The following is a 22,873-nucleotide window of genomic DNA, read 5'->3' as shown; positions in this document are numbered from 1 at the left end:
GCAACAACAAGGTCCTTCAACTTACAAGTGCTGTCCCTTTAAATCGCAGCTTCTCCGATTGACCTGCAGCTGACAGCAAGCAAGCCGGCAAGCTTCACGCCAGGTCTCAGCAGCGGGGTTCCCCGCAGGCGTGTTTGATGTGGGGAAAGCCCCAAAGTTGCAATGGCCCCAGAAAATCTACCTCAACAAGCTGATAATTGGTCATTAGTGCTCCGACGACCAGTCCCGCCAGCGGCGGCCGGGACTGAAGCGGGTCGTGGAGAAACAGCAGTCCGAAAGTCGGCCGGGGGGGGGGGGGTCCTGACTCGCTTTTTCGCTGATTTTCAGCCCCCAGCCGCATGAAAAGCCACCTGACGGCTGCCAGAAAATTGACCCCACTATGCCAGGAGCTGCTCTGCCATGGTCCTCAGTTGGGACCTGGTGTAGCGTTGGTGGATGTATACCTGGTCTCATCAGACATATGTCCTCAACACCTGGTGGATGTGATGCCCTCCTGGAAAGCCAGGCAGGGTCAGGGCTTGGACCCCTTGTAAGCTTCTTATTTCGACTGGCATTAAATTGACAGCAAGACCAATTCTTTTGAAACAATTTGGAATAAGTTTATTAAACACACACACATGCACATAGCCTATTGGACAAAGCAATAGCCTACTGGTATCCTATGGACTCTACTTGATTACAACAGGTAAGGTAATGGGTTACAGATTTAAACAGACTTATACTTCCCTCTGAGTCAGGCAATGCACGCGGCCTTCTTCCTTGCTTCTTGGTCTGGTCTGTAGAGGGGGGCTTCCTGCTTTTCTGCATGGTCAAGAGAGAGCGAGAGAGCGAGCTTTTGGCTTCTTGCTTTTATATCTTTTAAAGTCCATTGTCTCTAGTATAAATTGCTAAAACCCCAGGATTGGGTCTTAGTTTCATGGAAGTTCTTAATTGGCTTTCCTTACCCATGTGTCTGTCCATAAAGGCTGGTACCATTTCTTGATTAAGTTCATCGTTTAGTTAACACCTTTTAATGGCTCTGAGTTTCAATGGTGAGTTTCGATGGGTTTTCGATGGGTTTGTTTACCCTGACAGTCATGCTGTCTCTGTGGGGGTTATCTTGTTATGCAGGTTTCTTTTGTTAAGTTTCGCGCCGTTGCCTTGAGCTTCAAATTTTTTATGCTTCAAGCACCACATCATCTACTGGCATAAAATTACCATCTGCAGTTGGTTTATCAGCCCACGTGTGCAGGAGGCTGTACTGATAGCGGTCATGCTCCACGTTAGCCAACACATTAATGCCTGAGATCATTTTCCAGTCTGTTTTGGTAGGCAAGCGGATTTTCTTCACTTGTTTCTCCTCTGCTGTAAACCCAAAGAACTTCTTGATGTGCTTCAAAGTGTACAGTTGAGAATGTTTTTTAACCGTCTCTTGAAAGAGTCTATCTTCATTTCCTAGATACTCTGTCCAATACCTTTGGTGCAGATAACGGAGAGGCGAGCAATATCTTGGAATACAGACAGCCAGAAAAGCAACAACAGTCACACAAGCAATTAAAATCCAACCAGCCACCTATGGTGAAAAGAGAAAAAGTTAGAAACATTTGATTTATCTGAAAGAATTTGCAGTCAAATTTGTGGGGGTTACTTTAACCTAACTCATCTGGCGGAGAACTGATGCAATCAGCTCCAATGGAAAGTTAAATTAGGTGGTGTGTAAAATGGATGATTGATTTGATTGTGTCAGTTGAACACTTATTGGGGGTAATTTTGACTCTGCGCAATAGTGTAAAATGGGCGCTAACCATTTTACACTATCACACAAAGTCAAGATCTACCCCTTTGTGTGAAGAAGTTGCTGCTGCCATCAGATCTACATTTGCATTTCTCGAATTTAAACTTGTCTTACTGCCAGGTTTTAATTTGAAATAATATTTCAGATTTAACTTTTCTATACCATTCACTATATGCCTCTGTGAGGTCTTCTCGCAATTATCTACTTTGGGTTTAAAAGGATCAAGGGGGAAAAATTTGGTTGCTTTGCACCTCCCGCTAGCGCCCTAAGAGGACGCTAACAGGGTGCAAAGCAACTAGCACCTGGGCGCAGCGCCACCAATGCCTCCCGCAAAATTCAGCGGGGGGCTAGCAGTGGCAGTAACCATTAGCACCCGGCGGCGCTACGCCGCCGGCGATGACGTCATTGCCATGAGCAGCGCCAAGCTTGCACCCCGGCCGCGATCTTTGGTATTGCCCCCTGACTTACCGCTGGACATTATGTCTGATGGGTCAGGGGGGCCTACCTGCGGCTGGGGCAGCACTAATTAAAGGCGAGGTGCCGGGCGGCCATTTTTGTTGTTGGCCGCCTGGCAGCACCTGCCCCCGTTGCCGTCCCCGGCCTCCTCAGCAGCAGCCCCCCTCCCCCTCTGTGGAGTGCCGGATGAGTTCCGTGAGTCCGACACATCTCTGGATAAGGGGAGGAAGGCCTGCAGTACCGTGGCTTGACAAGTGCTGCGGCACGTAGTGCCGCGATATTCGCTCGCAGTGCCCCAAGAGGGAGGCGGGGTGCTTCCAGTAGCAGTAAATCTGCACTACACACCATAAAACAACAGATATTGCAAACTTGAAATAAAAATCCCAGGGCGAAAAGTTCATTCCCTTAGCACCTCCTGTTAGCACCAGTAGATTGCGCTAATGGGGCACTAGACCAGTGTCAGCGGGGTGAGGCGAATGCAGCACCACAGGCCAAATACAACCCCCCTCCCGTAAGAGGTATCACCGGGAACGTCAATGCCAGGTAGATCGTGACGTCAGTGAATGTGCAATACTCACTGACCGCCCGATTTGCTAAATTGATTCTCGCCACTTACCTCACCACCTGGAGTAAACACTGACAGGGAGAACTAGCATGCAGTACCAGAAAGCCAGCTCCAGGGACATTATTTAAAGGGATCATCAGTAATCACTCGCAGCTGTCAGGTTAGTGCAGTTTCAGTGTGTTTTTTTGCTCACTGCAACAGTTTCATTCAGTAATTTCAAGGTTATTTTGTATCAGGAGTCTTCTGGCAACTAAAAAGTAGTTACATTTATTCGTCAAAGATTCAAACTGCTACACTTGGTAACATTAATGGGGGCTGTACTGGCATGCCACCTTGCCCTCCAGGATCTATGGCGGAGGGAGCATAGGGAGTGAGAAATACGGGAACATGTGCATAGAGAGATGAGGAGGGACAGCAGGGCTCTCACCAGGAGGCCTTACACTCCAAATCTATTCTGAGAGCACATCTCCTACTTTCAATTAGGTGAATAGCAGTGTATTAGACGGTTCTGCTTCACTAAGGAGGTGGTCACAGAGCTCTGCCACCTCCTCTAAACAGACCACAAGGCTCACACCAGGGTGAGTTAAACCCCAGATCTCCTTTGCTCACCACATCCCCATCATTCCATCCATCTTGCAGGCCATATCACAGTGCAAAGCTGAAATGAGAGACACCACAAAAGAATCCAAATTGAATTAATACATTTATCGAAAGTTAGTGGACACATATTTACACCAAAAATATTTACTTTTTACCCTTGTGAAATCCCTTAGTGCATGATGTTACTGTGCTTTTCCTGCTCTAGTGCTCCTACGAAGTGTTGGCCCAGTGGCTGCTGAGTGTCCATGCGGTAGATTTCAGATGGCCTTGCAGGACGTCCTCGACCAGCTCTGGACCTGGAAGTCCTGGCTGTGGACTGCACCACCTCAGCATGGGCAGCAGCAGTCTGGGCTGGTTGGATGACAGGCAGCGACCAGGGCAATGGCAGAGTGGCAGGGGTGGGAACAGGAATGCTGTCATCCTGAGAGAGGACAGCAGGTACCTGCTCCACTGACCCACTGCCACTACCCCGGGGCAGCACCTCGGCATCCCTACCAATCTGTTGCAGCACAGATTGCTGGCCTGCTGCAACACAGTGAAAGCCCCAGTCACGATGGCAGCAGTCAGAGCTTGCGTGGCATCAAGCTGAGACTGCATGAGAGCAGTCTGAAATTGGATACCACCAAAGATAGGCTGCATTACAGCACTAAGATGATGCGTCGCTTCCGCCTGTGCTGCAATGGAAGCTGCCAGATCACCTATCACACGCGGCATCGGGTCTGGGTGGCCACGGTCTCTCTGGGAGTCTACCATCCTTTGCAGACTGGAAATGATGAGCTCCATGGTGTGCGCAGAGCCTTGTGCAATGTTGGAGGCAGTCTCCTCCACACTCCTTATCATTGCTGAGAGGCTCTTGGGCACCCTTGCCATTGCACCTATCATCTCTATATGCATCACCCTTTTTCTAAACGCCCCCCATTGAGGTCCTCATCTGTGTCCTGTGCAGCAGAACTTGTGCGTGAACTCACCCTCCGGAGAGTTGGCTCCGAAGCTACCCCTTCCCCCAGGCCTTGCTGCAGCCCACTCATTCCCAGTGCCTCACCCTGTGCAGATCCCGCTACTATGCTAGCCTCTAAAGAAGGTGTAGTGCCAGTATCTGAGCTGGTGTCTGCGGGTGAGAGATATATTGATGCGGTGTCTTCTTTCTCTTCCTCTCCTCGAGCACCGCTCTCTGCCGTGACCTTAGGGACAGGCTGCTCAGGTGCTTGCTGATTATCTGAAAGCATAAAGGCACAAGAGTCAGGTTAAGTTGAGGAGAGGGGGCAGGGAGAAATGTATGCATACAGCATGATTAGCTGTGGGGTGAGGGGGAAGTGGGATGTGAGAAGGAGTAGGAATGAACATACCGTTGTTCTCCCCAATGGTATCAACGTCGCCAGTGGCCATGGCACCCACCACCTGGCACCCAGTGATTTGCAGCACTTGATTTTCCAGCACAGATGGTGGTTGGGTGTCATCTTGTCCCCTGCCAGTGCATTCCTGCTCCCTCCTGCTGTGAGCCACCTTGGCCTGCAAGAGAAAGGAAAGTGTATGAGTGAGTGTGGAGCAATGTGTTTGGGTGATGTGCCTGTCATAGTTGAATAGCTGTCATTGTGTGCAAGGTGTGAGATGTGGGTGTGAGTGTTGGTAGGTGGAGATTGTTGGTGGGTGAGTGCTGGGGGTGTGGTGCTTTGGGCAGTGTGTGAAGATTGTGGTACAGGTGGTGGTATGCAGCATTTGTTGCAGCATTCACTCACCCTGCCCACCCGAGTGAGGTTGTTAAATTTCTTCCTGCACTGTGTGTGGATCCTGGGGACATAGAAACATAGAGATAGGAACAGGAGTAGGCCATTCGGCCCTTCGAGCCTGCTCCGCCATTCAATGAGATCATGGCTGATCTTCATCTGAGATCTTAGCTGATCTTACCAGTTCAGTACCCCGTCCCCGCCTTTTCTCCGTAACCCTTAATCCCCTTAGCCTTCAGAAATATATCCAATTCTCTCTTGAAAATATTTATTGAATTAGCCTTCACAGCCCTCTGTGGCAGGGAATTCCACAGGCTCACCACTCTTTGAGTGAAGAAATTCTTCCTCATCTCTGTTTTAAATGATTTGCCCGCTATTTTTAGACTGTGGCCCCTGGTTCTGTGCTCCCCTGCCATTGGAAACATTCTCTCTGAATTCAGCCTGTCCAGGCCTGCCATAATTTTATATGTTTCGATGAGATCCCCTCTCAATCTTCTAAACTCCAGTGAGTACAAGCCCAAACTATTCAATCTCTCCTCGTAGGTCATTCCCGCCATTCCAGGTATCAGCCTGGTGAATCGCCGCTGCACTCTTTCCATGGCAAGAACATCCTTCCGCAGATGGGGCGACCAAAACTGTACACAATACTCCAGATGCGGTCTCACCAGCACCTTGTACAGCTGTAGTAAGGTATCCCTATTCCTATACTCGAACCCCCTTGATATGAAGGCCAACATACCATTTGCCTTCTTAATCGCCTGTTGCACCTGCATGCTCTCCTTCAGTGACTGGTGCACAAGAACACCCAGGTCCCTCTGCACTTCCCCATCTCCCAATCTATTGCCATTTAGATAATAATCTACCCTCCTGTTTTTACCCCCAAAGTGGATAACCTCGCATTTATCCACATTATAGTGCATCTGCCACGTATCCGCCCATTCCCCCAACCTGTCCAAATCGCACTGTAGCCTCCTGACATCCTCATCAGAGCCCACCCCTCCTCCTAGTTTAGTGTCGTCAGCGAATTTGGAAATATTGCATCCAATTCCCTGATCCAGATCATTTATATATATTGTGAACAGCTGGGGTCCCAGGACAGATCCTTGCGGCACCCCGCTGGTCACTGCCTGCCACTCCGAAAACGAGCCGTTTATTCCAACTCTCTGTTTTCTATCCGCCAGCCAGTTCTCTATCCACGTTAATACTTTGCCCCCAATCCCATGAGCCTTAATTTTGCATGATAATCTTTTGTGTGGAACCTTATCGAAGGCTTTCTGGAAGTCAAGGTACACCACATCCACTGGCTCTCCCCCATCTATTTTACCAGTTACTTCCTCAAAAAATTCCAGCAGATTAGTCAAACACGATTTACCCTTTGTAAATCCATGTTGACTCTGTCCGATCCTTTCCCCATTTGTCAAGTGCTCCGCTATTTTATCCTTAATAATGGACTCTAGCATTTTGCCCACAACCGATGTAAGGCTTACTGGTCTATAATTCCCTGCTTTCTCTCTACCCCCCTGATATACCTATCAATTCCTCCAATAAAAGGCGAAGAGTTACGAAGGTGACTAAAGGTTTTTATTGACTAAATAACAGAGCCCACTCTCGTGGGTGATCCGATCCAAGCAGGAGGAATACCAGCCAGTCGCTCACCTTTATACCTGGCCTGGTGGGTGGAGCCAAGGCGGAGTCGGCAGTGGTCATCCCAGGTATAGCAGTGTGGCAAGAGGCGACCTCGTACCGTGATACAATAGTGGTCAGTGATACAGTTATAACGAACAGTGGTGAACAGTGCTAACTACTAACAGTGATACAATAGTGAACGTGGTTTACCACATTCACCCCTTGTTTAGAATTAAGTCCGGCGGGGTGAAGTGTACTACCAATTCTGGTAGGTCAGTCTGTCCGGAGGCTTCGTAAGCCTCTCCGATCGCCGCAGCGGTGGTGTTGCCTTATCCGGTGCTGGTGCCTTATCCGGTGTTGATGCTGGTGTTTGCGTGGTCGGCGAGGGCTCGTGGGGTTCCGGCATGCCGTCTACCTGGACTGAGGTTGGGGGGGGTGGTGGCGGTGTTTCCGGATCGGCTGAGGGTGCGAGGTCTCGTAGGGAGACAGTGTCCTCCCGCCCGTCTGGGTACGCCACGTAGGCGTACTGGGGGTTGGCGTGCAGGAGGTTCACCCTCTCGACCAGGGGGTCCGTTTTATGGGTCCTCACGTGTTTCCGCAGCCAGACCGGCCCCGGGGCGGTCAGCCAGGTTGGTAGAGTGGTTCCCGTAGTCGACTTCCTGGGGAAAACGAACATTCGTTCATGGGGGGTGGTGTTAGTGGCCGTGCAAAGTAATGACCGGATGGAGTGCAGCGCTGTCGGGAGGACTTCTTGCCAGCGGGAGGTTGGGAGGCCCTTAGACTTTAAGGCTAAGAGGACGGCCTTCCATACCGTCGCGTTCTCTCTTTCCACCTGACCGTTACCTCTGGGGTTGTAGCTGGTGGTCCTGCTTGCTGCAATACCTCTCTCTAGGAGGAATTGCCGGAGTTCCTCGCTCATGAAGGAGGAGCCCCGGTCGCTGTGTATATAGTTCGGGAACCCGAACAAGGCGAAGAGGGCATTCAGGCACTTAATGACCGTGCTACTGGTCATGTCGGGGCAGGGGAAGGCAAAGGGGAAACGGGAGTACTCATCAACGATGTTGAGGAAGTACACATTACGGTCAGAGGACGGGAGGGGCCCCTTAAAGTCGATGCTCAGGCGCTCGAAGGGGCGGGTGGCCTTGATCAGGCTTGCTCGGTCCGGCCTATAGAAATGCGGTTTGCACTCCGCACAGGTCTGGCAGTTCCTGGTCATGGTCCTGACCTCCTCGATGGAGTAGGTCAGGTTGCGGGCCTTAATGAAATGGTAGAGTCTGGTGACTCCGGGGTGGCAGAGCTGGTCGTGGAGGGTCTGAAGCCTATCGATATGCGCGCTGGCGCATGTCATTCGTGAAAGGGCATCAGGGGATTCGTTCAGCTTGCCTGGCCGGTACAAGATCTCATAATCGTAGGTGGAGAGCTCGATTCTCCATCTCAAAATCTTGTCATTCTTGATTTTGCCCTTCAGCTTGTTATTAAACATGAAAGCCACCGAACGCTGGTCGGTGAGGAGGGTAAATCGTTTGCCTGCCAGGTAGTGCCTCCAGCGCCGTACTGCCTCCACGATCGCCTGGGCCTCTTTCTCGACCGACGAATGTCGGATCTCGGGGCCCTGTAGGGTCCTTGAGAAGAAGGCCACTGGCCTCCCCTCCTGGTTTAGGGTGGCGGCTAAGGCGAAGTCGGATGCGTCGCTCTCCACCTGAAAGGGGATGGACTCGTCCACTGCGTGCATCGTGGCCTTGGCTATGTCTCCCTTAATGAGGGAGAAGGCCGCGCACGCCTCCTCCGTGAGGGGGAAGGAAGTGGCTTTCAGGAGGGGTCTGGCTTTGTCCGCGTAATTGGGTACCCATTGGGCATAGTAGGCGAAAAGCCCCAGGGTTCTCCTAAGTGCTTTAGGGCAGTGGGGGAGGGGTAGCTCCATGAGGGGGCGCATTCTTTCTGGGTCGGGGCCGATGATTCCGTTCTCCACTACGCAGCCGAGGATGGCAAGGCGCGTGGTGTTAAACACGCATTTCTCCTTATTGTAGGTGAGGTTCAGCCGTTGGGCCGTACGGAGGAATTTCTCCAGATTCGCGTCATGTTCCTGCCGGTCGCGGCCGCAGATAGTGACGTTATCTAGGTAGGGGAATGTAGCCTGCAGTTCGTTCTGGTCAACCATCTGGTCCATCTCCCTTTGGAAGACCGAGACCCCATTAGTGACACCGAAGGGGACCCTAAGGAAGTGGTATAGGCGCCCATTCGCCTCGAAGGCGGTATACTGGCGGTCCTCAGGGTGGATAGGGAGTTGGTGGTAGGCCGACTTCAGGTCGATGGTCGAGAATACTTTATACTGTGCAATCTGATTGACCATGTCAGATATGCGGGGGAGGGGGTATGCGTCCAGCTGGGTATATCTGTTTATGGTCTGGCTGTAGTCGATGACCAGGCGGTTTTTATCGCCGGTCTTTACGACTACGACCTGGGCACGCCAGGGGCTGCTGCTCCCCTCGATAATGCCCTCTTTCAGGAGGCGCCGCACCTCAGAGCTAATGAAGGCTCTGTCCCCGGCGCTATACCGCCTGCTTTTGGTAGCGACGGGTTTGCAGTCAGGGGTAAGGTTAGCAAACAGAGAGGGTGGCGGGACCTTGAGGGTGGAGAGGCTGCAGGTGTTACGCGGTGGGCGGTTTAACGTTTGCTGGTTGTTGACTGTGAGTGGGGGGAGGGGTCCACCGTATGCTAGGGTTACGCTTTGGAGGTGGGATTGGAAGTCCAGCCCTAGTAGGACGGCAGCGCAGAGATGGGGGAGGACGAGGAGTTTAAAGTTTTTATACTCCGTGCCCTTAACCGACAGGGTCACGACACAGTAGCCGCTGATGTCCGTGGCGTGGGACCTCGATGCCATCGAGATTCGGCTGCGCGTTGGTAGGACAGAGAGGGAGTAGTGGCTCACCGTGTCTGGGTGGATGAAGCTCTCCGTGCTTCCGCTGTCGAACAGGCAGGTCGTGGCGTGGCCGTTCACTTTGATGTCCATCATTGACTTGGACAGATGGTGCGGGCGGGCTTGGTCCAGGGTGACGGAAGCTAGTGTGTAGCCGAGCGAGTCGTTGTCATCTGCGGGCGAGGCGGTCGGGCGTGGTGAGTAAAATGGCGTCTCCCACGAGGTAGGGCCCCATGAGGCACTATTGGGGTCGGTTGCCTTAATCAAAGATGGCCGCCCCCATGACTCATGTGTGGGGATGCTGGCCTCAGTTGCCCTAAACAAAGATGGCCGCCCCCATGACTCATGTGTGGGGATGCTGGCCTCAGTTGCCCTAAACGAAGATGGCCGCCCCCATAGTTCGCATGCGGCACTGCTGGCCTCTGAGGATCCGCTCCTGCAGGCCTTGGAGAAGTGGCCTTTCTTCAGGCAGGTTTTACATATGGAGTTCTTGGCTGGGCAGCGCGACCTCGGGTGCTTCTCCTGGCCACAAAAAAAACAGCCGGCGGCCCGATCGCGGATGCCCGATGTCGGGGCCGGTGCCGGGGGTGGCGGGGCCGGTCGGGTCCGGGACGCCGACGCAGAGGTAGGTCCCGGGGGCGGCGCTGGGAAGGGTGCTGTGGTAGGGGTCGGGCCCGAGTCCCAGGGTCGCGAGCAGTACCTGGTGAATGCTTCCTGATCTTGGTGGGCCACTTCCAGGGAGATAGCGAGGGCTTCAGCTTTTTCCATGCTGAGGTCTTTAGCTTCCAGCAGTCTTTGCCGTGAGTACTCGGACCGTAGGCCTTTCAGGAATGCGTCGCGGATATTATCTTCAGTATTTTCGGCTGCCGACACCGATTTAAACTCACAGTTCCTGGCGAGTGCATATAGCGCCTGTGAGAATTCGGCTACTGATTCTCCTGGCTGTTGCGGCCGTGATCTTAGGAGGTGCCTAGCGTACATGTAGTTTACCGGGGTCCGGTACTTCTGTTTCAGCAGGTTGATGGCGGTCTCGTAGGTAGTCATGTCCTCGATGAGAGTGTATACTCTCGGGCTCAGTTGTGCCTGCAGGACACTTAGTTTGGATGCCTGAGGGACGCTGGATTCTCTCAGGTATGATTCGAAGCAGACCAGCCAGTGTTTAAAGTCTGCGGCTGAGTTTGCTGCTCGTGGGTTCAGGTCCAGGTACGGCGGTCTGAGGGCTCGCAGCCAAGCTGGCTGGTGTGGCTGTGCTCCTGGGAGCTGCGCTGGTGGCTCCTCCGCCGGTTGTGACTCGTTGTTGGACATCATTAAATTTAGTCAATAAAATTGATATACCTATCAATTCCTCCAATAAAAGGCGAAGAGTTACGAAGGTGACTAAAGGTTTTTATTGACTAAATAACAGAGCCCACTCTCGTGGGTGATCCGATCCAAGCAGGAGGAATACCAGCCAGTCGCTCACCTTTATACCTGGCCTGGTGGGTGGAGCCAAGGCGGAGTCGGCAGTGGTCATCCCAGGTATAGCAGTGTGGCAAGAGGCGACCTCGTACCGTGATACAATAGTGGTCAGTGATACAGTTATAACGAACAGTGGTGAACAGTGCTAACTACTAACAGTGATACAATAGTGAACGTGGTTTACCACACCCCCTTTTTAAATATTGGGGTAACATTAGCTACCCTCCAATCCACGGGTACTGTTCCCGAGTCAATGGAGTTCCGGAAGATGATCCTTAGAGCATCTGCTATCTCCAGGGCCACCTCCTTAAGTACCCTAGGATGTAGTTTATCAGGCCCCGGGGATTTGTCGGCCTTCAGTCCCCTCAACTTACCCAACACCATATCCCTAGAGATACTAATTTCTGTCAGCTCCTCCCTCTCATTAGTCCCTATGTTTGCCGATATTCCTGGGAGGTTATTTGTGTCCTCCTTTGTGAATACAGAACCAAAGTATGAGTTTAATTGGTCTGCCATTTCCTTATTCTCCATTATATATTCTCCCGAATCGGACTGCAAGGGACCGACTTGGGATTTTACCAGTCTTTTCCTCCTGATATACCGATAAAAGCTTTTGCAGTCTGTCTTTATGTTTGCTGCAAGTTTACTTTCGTATTCTATTTTCCCCTTCCTGATTAATCCCTTTGTCCTCTTTTGCTGTATCCTGTACTGCCCCCAATCTTCCGGTCTGGTGCTTTTTTTTGCCAGTTGATATGCCCTTTTTTTTGATTTTATGCTGTCCCTAATTTCCCTCGTTATCCACGGTTGAGCCACCTTTTTAGGTTTATTTTTATGCCAAACCGGTATAAACATGTTCTGGAATTCTTCCATTCTATCTTTGAATGCTTGCCATTGTCTATCCACTGTCAATCCCCCCAGAAACACCACCCAATCAATCTTACCCAATTCCCGTCTCATACCCTCGTAATTCCCTTTATTTAAGTTCTGGACCTTAGTCTCTGATTCAATTTCCTCACTCTCCATCTCGACTGAGAGCTCGATCATATTATGATCGCTCTGACCCAAGGGGCCTCGTACAAGAAGATTGTTGATAAGTCCCTTCTCATTGCACAATACCCAGTCTAAAATGGCCTGATCTCGAGTCGGCTCCTCGACATATTGGTCCAGATAACCGTCCCGAAAACATTCCAGGAATTCCTCCTCCTCAGAATTTTTACTAATTTGGGTAGTCCAATCAATATGTAAATTAAAGTCACCCATGATGACAGCTGTGCTCTTATCGCACGCTTCTCTAATTTCCCTTTTTATGCCTTCCCTCACCTCCATATTACTATTTGGAGGCCTATATATCACACCCACTAACGTTTTCCTCCCCTTGCTATTTCTCATTTCTACCCATACAGATTCCGTTTCATCCGAGTTAATATCCTTCCTTTCCATTGCATTAATCCCCTCCTTTACCAGCAATGCTACCCCACCTCCCCTACCTTTTTGCCGATCCTTCCTAAATATTGTATATCCCTGGATGTTAAGTTCCCAGCCTTGCCCACCCTGCAGCCACGTTTCTGTAATCCCAATCAAATCAGATGTGCTCTGCTACCTCCCTCCACATGGTGCAAAAGACTTGTGGTGAGAGCCTCCTGCCACTTACCAGCTAGAGCACCACCCTTCATCTCTCCACAGTGAAAACCAACACCTCTAATGCTTGATTGCAGAATCTGTGGACTCTCGCCCTGGGACATGGACATGCCATGAGCACACCTGGTTCAGTTCTCCAGCTCCTTCTCCTTGTTCTGCTTTTGCTTGCTGAGGCAGCTGCACAGCCAGCAATGCTGAGAATGATGTGCTGCAGCATCAATGAACTTCCCCTTTAAGTAGTGAAAAAAGCCTGCGGCAATGATGAGTTGTGATGAGACTGCACTCGCCTTTAAGGGTAATGCCAATGAGCTTGGGTTTTAAGACTTGATTTAGGACTCCAATCATTTTATTAAACAGTGTGGACAAATTTTGCATGCCGTCTAAAGCATTTGCGCCTGGCGCTAATTTTCCAACTTTTCTACTGACACCACCCATTGCTTGGCTATAATTAATTTCTAGCCCCTATAGTCCACATTGCATTATAACTTCTATTTTACAGTATGACTTAAGGGAGCAATTTTCTTCCTGCATTTGGGTGATGGAGTGCACCCAAAGTGCATTCCATCTGGTCTAGATATAGTTGTATTTGCTACAGGTCATTGTCCTAGCTCCAATGAGCCCCAGTTGAAGACCCAGCCACTGGCAGGGCCATGCAGCTGGAAATGGGGGTAAAAATCCCTATAGATTTTTGTGCTAGATTTCTGCTGCTGGCTGCGGGGTCTTTGGGCTACTGTCTCAAAACAGCAGCCAGAAGGCTTCCAGCCCCAAAGATCAACAGAGAGATGAAAAAAAGGGGAATGACTTTTTTGACTGCTCCATGGTCTTGCTGCATGGTCTCAGCTCCTCCTATCGGAGGCTGGCAGGGTGCAAGACCTTTGTCTTCTATGTGCCCTTCATAATGGGCATCCATTGGGCGCAGGGGGAGGCAAACAAGGCAGGCAAATGTTGTGACATCACTCCCTCCTCATTTATATTCAATTTAAATGATACCTCCCGGTAAATCCCATGGCAGTGCTAAGTGGACAAAGATCTAGCATCACATGTCTCTGCCTCTTTTTCCTTTTCTTTACACCTGGTTACTGAGCATTTCCTGGGCGCAAAGCAGAGGAAAATGGGTCCTACAAAATGTCATCTATATCCCATATACTCTAATGCAGTTTCTATAATTTTTTTGCATCACAATACAGTAAACAAGCACTACAGGGACCCCTCAGCATTCTGTTAAAGAAAGAAGAAAGAATTTGCATTTAAATAGCTCCTTTCACAACTTCAGGATCATAGAATCATAGAATGGTTACAGCACAGAAGGAGGCTATTCGGCCTGTGGAGCCCGTGTTCCAAAGGACTACAGAGCCATTTGTTTTTGAAGTGTAGTCACTGTTGTAATTTAGGAAAACTCACAATAGTGGAATTATTTTTTTTTCCAGCATTACGTTGGGGGATGATGGACAGAAAGAGGTTAGAATCATAACAAAATAAAACTTGAAGAAATCTACTTCAGACTTTACTGTTAATTAATATTTAATAGCAATCTGGAGCGCGTGAGAGAGCTCAGTACTATACAAAAAGGATTGTGCCTTTCATTCAGCTTCATATTTCTGATGCAACACTCTAATTTGTTCTGATTGAAACATTTTGTGAGAATGGGCTTCATGTTTACATCTGCAAGTTTGGTGAGTACCGAACTATTTTCTAAAGTTAAAAGACGTAACATGCTTAGTATTTTGTATGAATAATCCTTTATCACCATTGTAACGCAATGCATACTTTCATATTGTAAGTTTGATAAACGTGGCAAATACAACTTTGATGAATAACTGGAAAACAAATAGATTTTTAAATTATTTTAGAAAAATGAAACGTCATCATTCATTTTTTACTGCCTGAAATCAAAGTAAGTACACAACTGGAAGACTAAATGAAGAAAACAATCTTTCACCCGCACATACCTGGGACTGGAACAGAAGAATACGATTGCCTTCATTTCTTATTTCACTGATGTTTTTTTATCTCGTTAATGCTGACTTTAGGACAGGGAAAGCGAGCCAGAATGTCCCTCTGCTCCTGAGGACTGATATTGTCAAAAACTTTCCAGCTATCAACTGATAAAAACTCACTCATGCCGCACGTGTAATACAAGCCATTTAGCAGAGTAACTGCCAGCCAAGTTATTGGGGCGATTATGGCTGTTCCCGTTATGTTGAAAAAGACGTGGCAGGTTAGTTTGACATTTTTAGGCTTCAAATTTGGGCCAGTTCTAAAACTCATTATTAATTTCCAGGTCAGATCATTAATGGTGTATCCAAGGATCAGCAACACCAGTGCAGGAACTGCAAAAAAAGCCAGACCGTAATATAGACTTACTGTTGGCTTGCATGGGCAATTGAAGGCGAAAGACGAGACTGCTTGCTGGCCAAAGCTTGTCACCAGTGTAATTACTAAATTTAGAATCGTATTCTGTTTGCCTTTGATAAATGACAAGATACTAGAAATCGGCATTTTTTAACCTTGACTTTCCTCTTTTGCCGCCTCAAATAAATTAGCGCTGTGTTGCCTTCAATTCAGGGATGCGATTCTAAGGCAGACCTCAGTGAATGCAACTTCTTATAACCATGCAGTGTCACTTCCTTTGTTGAAATCTCCAATTTGCTTCTCATTACCATTGCAAGATGTTCTATAATTAGTAGAGGACCGGAAATATGTTAGTTTGTCTTCGTGCTTTAGAAGGCATTTAGTATTTCTAACTTGACCACTTCTGAACTTTTGAATGGCTACTTACGCTTTTGCACTTTTTAATTCAAGTATAATCCTGCTTCAACAACACCAACAAAAACTTGCATTTATATAGCACCTTTAATGTAGTAAAATATCCCAAGGCGCTTCACAGGAGTGTTATCAGCCAAAATTTGACACTGAGCCACATGAGGGGATATTAGGGCAGAAGAAGTAGGTTTAAAGCAGCATCTTAAAGGAGGAAAGAGAGGTAGAGAGGTGGAGAGGTTTAGAAAGGCAATTCCAGACCTTAGGGTCTCATCAGCTGAAGGCATAGCCGCCAATGGCGGTGCGATTAAAATCGAGGATGCTCAAGAGGCCAGAATTGGAAGAGCGCAGATCTCTCAATGGGTTGTAGGGCGGGCTGGAGGAGATTACAGAGATAGGGAGGGACGAGGCCATGGAGGGATTTGTAAACAAGGATGAGAATTTAAAAATTGAGGCGTTGCTTAACCATGTACCAATGTAGGTCAATGAGCACAGGGGTGGTGGGTGAACGGGACTTGGTGCAAATTAGGATACGGGCAGCAGAGTTTTGGATGAACTTAAGTTTATGGAGGGTGGAAGATGGGAAGCCAGCCAGGAATGTGTTGGAATAGTCAAGTCTAGAGGTAACAAAGGCATGGATGAGGGTTTTATTCTAACATAGTAGGTGTTGAATCTTTACTGTACAATATAATAAAAGTTATATATGAGTGACAAATAAATATTTAAATAATATTATCATTGAGTAATAGGACTCCATCTACAAATATGATCAAGAACATAATTTAAAAAGTACATTAATTGGGATGTTATTATTGGTGCTTTAGTCACAAATCTATAGACCTTTGTAGCAGTAACTGGTACAAATAAAATATGTGTGTGCATAGGTAATACATGAAATGAAGCAGATTTTAAATGTAATTGTAAAGGGTGAATTTATAATCTTATGCAAGTTCAGCTGAAGAGCAGCAGAATCCCTGACAAACAGTGTAAGTGCTGCTTACAATGTGTTTCTGGGATTTTTGAAGCTCTTCCATTAAAGTTAACAATGGACAAGTGAGAGAACCTCTGCAGAAATTCACCCTAAGGTCTCAGGCTCAATAATTAAATTAGTTATATTCAGGGACTGAATGCAAATTGAACCACTGGAATGAGTGATGAGAATGAAATTGTTACGGTTGATGACATGATTTAATGTGTAACTGGAAAATCACACTATACTGTGTGAGAAACCTGACCAGAAACAACACAAACATTTATTTAAATGCTATATTGTAGGAGTCTCTGCACTCCTAACAAAGAATCTATAACTTACTGGAAGTTAACAAACTGAATTTATTGTCTAAGAACTTTACAAAACAAGAAACTACAGGAGAAGCTCAAAACAGGTCTTTTCTCTTTCAATCCACACGAGGACTGGCTGCCCCGCCCTCTACCTCTGACGTGATGACATCATCACGTTTCCCGCCGAAGAGGACATCACGTGACCCACGTGATGACGTCATCGCGTCAGATCGTGATGTTGTCGATCTAGCTCTGTTTAACCAGAGCCAACTTGAAAGGTAATAACATTGGTTACAGACAATTAATGCTAGAGGTAATAACATTGGTTACAGACAATTATGTAAGTCACTGTAAGAGTCTCTTAGTGGTTTTGCCACAATATGTCACTTTTTATAGTGCAGATCAATTCACTGCAATCACTGTTGAGTTGGAAGGCAACAGCCGAGAATGGCCAGTGAAAAATGTATTTCCCTCACCATCCAGGGTAGCACTTGAAGTCTTTCAGGAATTTCTGAATTTACATTTACCAGTAGCTTTTCAAGTAGAACAGACCTCCATCAATCTGTTAGCTGATGTAATCAATATGTTTATATTTTGGTTTGTTTTCCATGCTGTCAAGTAATCAGCTGGAGCAATGGCCACGGATCTCACACCTCAGGTTGACAGACGTGGTTCCCGAGCTGTGTGAATCCTGTGGCCATGCAGGGAAACTTAAAAAGTAGGGGGAAAAGGTGCTTAAGTGCCTGTAAAGTACCTCATAATTTCTTCAATTGGGTCCCTCACTGCTGCAGGTCGGGCCGGCTTCACGATGACAGACACGCCTGTGGGAAAGGCACGGGGGAGCGAACTGACAGCGGGTTCCTGACCTGCTGTCAAAAGTAACAACTTTCCCTCACAACCCACCACCAATCGCGTCCGCTACCACCCCAGAAATTTCAGCCCAATGTTTCAGGTCGATGACTTTTCATCAGAACTGAAAAAAGTTAGAGATGTAACAGACTTTAAGCAAATGTAGGGGCAGGGAGAGGGGGGAGGGAAGGATAGAACAAAAGGGAAGGTCTGTGATAGGGTGGAAGGCAGGAGAGATTAAATGACAAAAGGTATGAGCGTACAAAACAAAAGGAGATGATAATGGGACAAGACATAAAAGATGGCTCTAGAGGAGATGTAAATGGGAATGGCAGAATCATCAACAGCTGCCTTGTGAAAAAATAGGGGTCGAGGCAATGGTCTGAAATTGTTGAACTCGATGTTGAGTCCAGAAGGCTGTAAAGTGCCTAATCGAAAGCTGAGGGGCTGCTCCTTGAGCTTACGTTGAGCTTCGTTGGACCAGTGTAAGAGGCTAAGGACAGAGAGGTCAGAGTGGGAGTGGAAGGGACCACTCCCTCTGCGACACCCTGGTTCACTCCTCAATCACCCCAACATCCCCTTTCCTCCCCAAGGCACCTACCTATGCAAGCACAGGAGATGCAGCACAGGAGATGCAACACCTGCCCTTTTACCTCCTCTCCACTGTCCAGGGCCCCAAACACTCCTTCCAGGTGAAACAGAGATTTACTTGTACTTCTTGCAATTTAATATATTGTATACGCTGATCACGATGCTGATCTACATTGGGGAGACCAATGCAGATTGGGTGACCACTTTGCGGAACACCTCCGTTCAGTCCATAAACATGACCCCGGGCTTCCGGTCGCCTGTCACTTTAATTCTCCGTTCCACTCCCATCGATCTGAAATGTTGGCTGGAATTTTTTGGGGGCGTGATGGGAGGCGGGTCGGGTGGAAAATTTGAAAAAAATCGGAGCAAGTCAGGAACCCGCTGTCATCCCTCTCGGGCGTGTTTGCCGGTGTGGCAGCGACCCGACCGGCAGAGGTGGGCGACCTAATTGAAATCATTATAAAGTTGTTGTCAGACACTTAAGAGCCTTTCCCCCACTACATTTCAAATTTCCCTGTATGGCCACAGGTTTCACACAGCTCAGGAACCTTGTCTGTCAACCAGAGGCGGCAGTTGAGTGGCCATTGCTCCAGCTGATTATTTAACAGCGCCAAATGTATTATAAAAGATTTAACCTCACAGCTGATCACTTCCTTCAGGTAAAAGCTGTAGCTGGGTAAAACGCAGGGCGGGTTAATAGGCCCTATTATTGGAGAGCCGTTTTCTGCAGTGGGATAGAAGCAGCAACGGGGTTGCGACCCGCCACACTGACTGCCCGCACCTGACCTGCCCAGGTACAGAAAATTCATAGAATCATAGAATGGTTACAGAACAGAAGGAGGCCATTCAGCCCGTCGAGCCCATGCCAGCTCTCTGCAAGAGCACTTCAGCTAGGCCCACTCCCCCGCCCTTTCCCTGTAGCTCAGCAATATTTTCCTTCAGGTATTGTCTAATTCCCTTTTGAAAGCCACCATTGAATCTGCCTCCACCACCCTTTCAGGCAATGCATTCCAGATCCTAACCACTCGCTGAGTAAAAAAGTTTTTCCTCATGTCGTCTTTGGTTCTTCTGCCAATCACCTTAAATCTATGTCCTCTGGTTCTCAACCCTTCCGCCAGTGGGAACAGTTTTTCTCTATCTACTCTGTCCAGACCCCTCATGATTTTGAACACCTCTATCAAATCTCCTCTCAACCTTCTCTGCTCTGAGAACAACTCCAGCTTCTCTATCCATGTAACTGAAGTCCCTCATCTCTGGAATCATTCTTGTAAATCTTTTCTGCACCCTCTCTATGGCCTTCACATCCTATCTAAAATGTGGTGCCCAGAATTGGACACAATCCTCCAGTTGAGGCCGAACCAGTGTTTTATAAAGTTTCATAATTTTTTCCTTGCTTTTGTACTCTATGGGCTAGAAATTCATTATAGCCAAGGAATGGGCGGTGTCATTAGAAAATTTGAAGAATTAGCACCAGCGCTATTCCTTTAGATTGCACGCAAAATTTGTGCTCACTGCTCTAAAAAATGATTGGAGTCCTAAATCAAGTCTTAAAGCCCAAGCTAATTGGAGTTACATTCAAAGGGTGGACCAATATCAGGTGCAGTCTATTCGCAAGTCATGATTGCCATAGGCTTTTTTCAGTACTTAAAGGGGAGGTTCAGTGAAGCTACAGAACCTCATTCTCAGCATTGCTGGCTGTGCAGTTGCCCCAGCAAGCAGAAACAGGACAAGGAGGAGGAGTCAGAGGATTGAAGCAGCTGTACGCATGGTAGATCTACGCCCCAGGGAGAGAGATCACTGATTCTGTAATCAAGCATTGGAGGTGTTGGTGTTCACTGTGGAGAGATGGAGGGCGGCGCTCTACCCGGCAAGTGGCAGGAGGTCTTCGACACAACTCTTCTGAACCAAGTGGACGGAGGTAGCGCAGCATGTCTCGGGCAGCACTGTGGTCCCCAGGACCCACACACAGTGCAGGAAGAAATTTAAGAACCTCACTCGGGTGGTTAGGGTGAGTGAATGCTTCAACAAATGCTACATACCACCATCTGTACCACAATCTTCATACACTGCCAAAAGCACCACACCTCCAGCACTCACCCACCAACAATCTCTACCTACCAGCAATCACACCCACATCTCACACCTTGCACACAATGACAGCTATTCAACTATGGCAGGGACATCACCCAAACACATTGCTCCACACTCACTCACACACTTTCCTTTCTCTTATAGGCCAAGGTGGCTCACAACAGGAGTTAGCAGGAGCACACAGGCAGGGGACAAGCCAACACCGAACCATTGTCTGCGCTGGAAAATCGAGTGCTGCAGATTATTGGGCGCCAGGTGGTGGGCGCCATGGTCAATGGTTATGTTGATACCCTTGGGGACAACAACGGTATGTTCATCCCTACTCCTTCTTCTCACATCCCACTTCGCCCTTACCCCACAAGCATTTCGCACGTTCCAGCTAATCATGCTGTATGCATGCATTTCTCCCTTCCTGCCCCCCTCCCCTCACCTTAACCTGACTCTTGTGCCTTTATGCTTTCAGAAATCAGCAAGCACCTGAGCAGCCTGTCCCTGAGGGTACCGTAGAGAGCGAGGCAGGAGAAGAGGAGGAAGAACACACCGCGTCACTGCATGTCACACCTGCAGGCACCAGCTCAGATACTGGCACTACGCGTTCTTTAGAGGCCAGTATAGTAACGGGATCTGTAGCGGGGACGAGTGGGCTGCAGCAAGGCCAGGGGGAAAGGGTAGCTCGGGGGCCAGCTCCCCAGAGGGCGAGTTTGCGCGCGAGTTCTGCTGTACAGGACTCCAAGGAGGACCTTGATGGAGAGGCCTTTAGAAAAAGGCTGATGGGCATGCACACGGAGATGATAGGTGCAATGGCAAGTGTGGCCGAGATCCTCTCGGCAATGATAAGGAGTGTGGAGCAGCCCGCCTCCAACATTGCACAAGCCTCTGCGCTGTAAGACTTTGGATCACAGGTCACACACAGATTACCCAAAGGGTCTTAGGAGTTGTAAGGCTTTTCATTAGAGAGCTACAGTTTAAGCATAATTAGATATTACAACATGCGATTGAAATAGATACAGTAGACATGCAACCCGTGACAGATGAGGGCAATCTACGGCCCTGGAACAGAACGAAACAACCGGACAGATGGTGAGGCAATACGGTGGTCTTGGATTGGGTGGATTCCTGCAGTCTGCTGCAGCGGTCACTTCCGTTGGGTCATCCCTCGAGCTGTTGGAGGTGTTAGGCTGTCAGCCACCTCAGAGGCTAAACTTGACCAAGGTGTTAGGCCGTAGCCACCTCAGGGAAGCCCTCACCCCTTACTGCCTAACTATTTCCTTCTCAGTCCATTGTTTTATATTTTATTTCGATGGGCTAGTGATTACCTGCTATCAATCATTTGTTCCCCATCTATAATCCAATTGTGAAGCGGGGGGAGGGGGGCATCCCTCACCATCCCTTCCTGCATGGCTGACAAGGCCTTCCTCTTAACTTTCTGAGGAATGTCTTGTTATGTTTCTTTAAGGACATTTTATGACTTTTTGGCTCCATATTGTCTAACTGTCATTCTACCATCCTGTGTTGTCTTGCATTTTCCGACTCCCTCATCACTTCCATGCCCTGGCCTCGGCCATTTGTCTTTTTGTGCTTGTTATCTGACCTTGCTGACATTCCTGCCATCTATTCCCGGCTGCATTTCTTCAGTTTGTTGTCAGTCTCTGTTTGAAGAATTAAAACCACATTTTTGAATCTAACAGCTATTTCTTACAGCGCACACCATGGGGCCCATCATTTTCAGTCTGCAAAGGATGGTAGACTCTCAGAGAGACTGTGGCAACCCAGACCTGATGCCACGTGTGATGGATGATCTGGCAGCTTCCATTGCAGCACAGGCCTAGCGACGCAACGTCTTAGTGCTGTAATGCAGTCTATGCTTGGTGGTATCTATTTTCTATTTTCTATTTCCTGATCTATTTTCCCATTTGGATCACGTTCTTGCTCTCAATCTGCCCCCTTTAGACCTGGATCTAGTTCTTCCCCCCTCCCCACTGTTCTCACTGTGCTACCCCCAACAAGTTCCTGACCTTCCCTCCCCGAGTTCATAAACTTTCCCCCCCGCCCCGAGCTCCTGACCTCCCCCTGCTCGCCAAGCTCCTCTCTCTCCGAGCTCCGATCTCCGATCTCCAATCTCCACTCTCCGATCCCCTCTCCTCCCCCCTCCAATCTCCTCTCCCTCTCCCCCTCTGATCTCCTCTCCTCCTCCCTCCAATCTCCTCTCTCTCTCTCCACCCCAATCCCATCTCCTCCCTCCCCCTCCGTTCTCCTCTTTCTCTCTCCCCCTCCGATCTCCTCTCTTTCTCCCCCTCTGAGCTCATCTCTTTCTCCCCCTCTGATCTCCTCTGTCTCTCTCCCCCTCCAATCTCCACTGTCTCTCTCCCCCTCCAATCTCCTCTCTCTCTCTCCCACCTCTGATGTCCTCTCTCCCCCTCTGATCCCCTATCTCTCCCCCTCTGATCTCCTCTCTCATTCCTTCCGATCTCTCTCTCTTCCCATCCGATCTCCTCTTTCCCCCCTCCATTCTCTCTCTCTCCCCCTCCGATCCCCACTCCTCC

At 48.8% G+C, this 22,873-nt stretch overlaps 1 protein-coding gene across 1 annotated transcript; it reads right to left on the bottom strand.

Annotated features, from left to right (window-relative positions):
- Positions 1 to 574: 574 nt before the first annotated feature.
- Positions 575 to 15,341, bottom strand: LOC147112767 (calcium homeostasis modulator protein 4-like). Its single transcript, XM_085996235.1, is given in 3 exon segments — positions 575 to 1,552; positions 14,708 to 14,764; positions 14,766 to 15,341. Coding segments are annotated over 3 exon segments (945 nt in total). The 5' UTR covers positions 15,258 to 15,341; the 3' UTR covers positions 575 to 1,156.
- Positions 15,342 to 22,873: the final 7,532 nt, after the last annotated feature.

Source organism: Somniosus microcephalus, chromosome 9 (genome assembly GCF_052327205.1).
Source record: "Somniosus microcephalus isolate GS21.2 chromosome 9, FLI_Smic_1.0, whole genome shotgun sequence".
NCBI lineage: Eukaryota > Metazoa > Chordata > Chondrichthyes > Squaliformes > Somniosidae > Somniosus > Somniosus microcephalus.
The sequence above is the reverse complement of the archived record's forward strand: the minus strand, read 5'-3'. Positions and strand labels throughout refer to the sequence as shown.